The 1644-nt window shown below is 47.4% G+C and overlaps 1 protein-coding gene across 1 annotated transcript; it reads right to left on the bottom strand.

Annotated features, from left to right (window-relative positions):
- Positions 1-858: 858 nt before the first annotated feature.
- LOC145996839 (uncharacterized) lies at positions 859-1284 on the bottom strand. The gene has a single exon (XM_083133371.1). The coding sequence runs from the start codon at positions 1282-1284 to the stop codon at positions 859-861; it is 426 nt and encodes a 141-aa protein (XP_082989497.1).
- Between the last annotated feature and the right edge of the window lie 360 nt (positions 1285-1644).

Raw genomic sequence — 1644 nt, 5'->3', positions numbered from 1 at the left:
GAAGCTGTTGCTCATGTCGCGATTAGCCTCTGTGCATATGGCGAACCTTAATACAACTCCGTCAATAAATGATTGCAATACGGTGCGAAAATCAGCACGTTGTTAGGTTAGAAAATAATTTCTGCAGTACGATCATAGTAACCACATTTGATTCCCTGCAGGAAAATCAATCCTTGAAGCACATCTAAAACTACTGATTCAATTATGACCAGTATTTACCACCCAGCGTCGAATAACATGGGTACCTGGGGGAAACCCTGGGGGGTAAAGGCGGTCAGGGGCGTGATGCTGATCACATCACCCCCACTCACGACCGGATCAAGAAAGTGTGGGGCGTTACCCCCACACCCCCTATTCGCCTTCATGGCGTGGTGCTATGCACAGGGGAACACTTTTATTTATGCATAACAGTGCTCAGAAAAAGTTTTGCATATTCAGGGTTTGTGATCATTTTATTGTACTAGATACATGGAATCATATTCAAGAGTACAGGGGAGACATACAAACAGAAAGAAAACAGTGCAGCCATGCAGAAGAAACAAAATCATACCAGAATCACACCACAAGCACAAGATTGAAAATGTGGGATACGAAACACAAAAGAAAGGCAGTGCAATACCGTGTACCTACGGCTCGCAGGCATGCTTGGGATTAACAGATGGGAGTTTAGTACCGTGTATAGCCACCCCGAACCCGAAGGCATGCTTGAACACGACGCGGGATGCTAAGGATAAGAGCATTCAACTTCTCCTGCGGAAGATTGTCCCACTCTTGAATGGCAGCCTCCCGCAATTGCACCTTGTTCACAGGAGGATTTTCGAGGCTGACAATTGCTCGCTTCAGATGTCCCCATGCATGTTACACACAGTTCATGTCTGGGGAATACGCAGGCCACACCATGCGTCGAATGCCATGCACATCAAGGAACTCTTGAGCCACTCTGGTTCGATGTGGTCGAGCGTTATCATCCACCAGCGTGAAGCCATCCCCCACAGCTGTAGAGAAACCTGCTACCACGGGTTCGAGAATAGCGTTTCTGTACGTAAGACCAGTCACGTGGCACTGGAGAGGAATTAGGGGCGTACGTCGACCAAACATGATTACACCCAAAAACATGATGGAGCCCCCCTGCTGCTGGTGACGTTCCTGGATGAAGGGCTCGTTCAACATCTCATCTGATCGTCTCCAAACCCTTATGCTTTTCCTTAACGGGTGCAAACTGATGGTGACCTCGTCTGTAAAGAGCCTGTGCTCCCACTGTTTCTGACTCCATTCGCTGTGCATTGTTGCCCACCTAACACGGTCTCTCTTATGGTGTGGTTTCAAAGGAACCTTGGGTATGGGTCTTCTTGACGTCAATCCTTCCTTATGGAGTTGATTCCGCACTGTCTGATTGGAAACATTCGCTCCTGAGGCCCTCTGCAGATCTTGGCACAAACTGGTAGCAGTTGCAGTGGGTCTATGACGTACCGAAATCACCACGTACCGATCTCCCCTGCGTGCAGTGGCGTAGCGTTATAGTACGCCAGTACGCCCGGCGTTCCCAGATTTAAAATTTAAAAAATGCTTAAATGCTGCGATTATAAAGTAAAACGTGACTAATTTCAAATATGTTTGACCTTCTTGGCATTATAATAGGTATTT

Source organism: Lepisma saccharinum, chromosome 13 (assembly GCF_977018435.1).
Source record: "Lepisma saccharinum chromosome 13, izLepSacc3.1, whole genome shotgun sequence".
NCBI lineage: Eukaryota > Metazoa > Arthropoda > Insecta > Zygentoma > Lepismatidae > Lepisma > Lepisma saccharinum.
Note: the sequence above shows the minus strand (reverse complement) of the source record. Positions and strands in the feature narration are given on the sequence as shown.

Excerpts from the sequence above, each read along its gene's own strand:
- LOC145996839 (XM_083133371.1), bottom strand. The coding sequence starts at position 1,284 with ATGCACAGCGAATGGAGTCAGAAACAGTGGGAGCACAGGCTCTTTACA.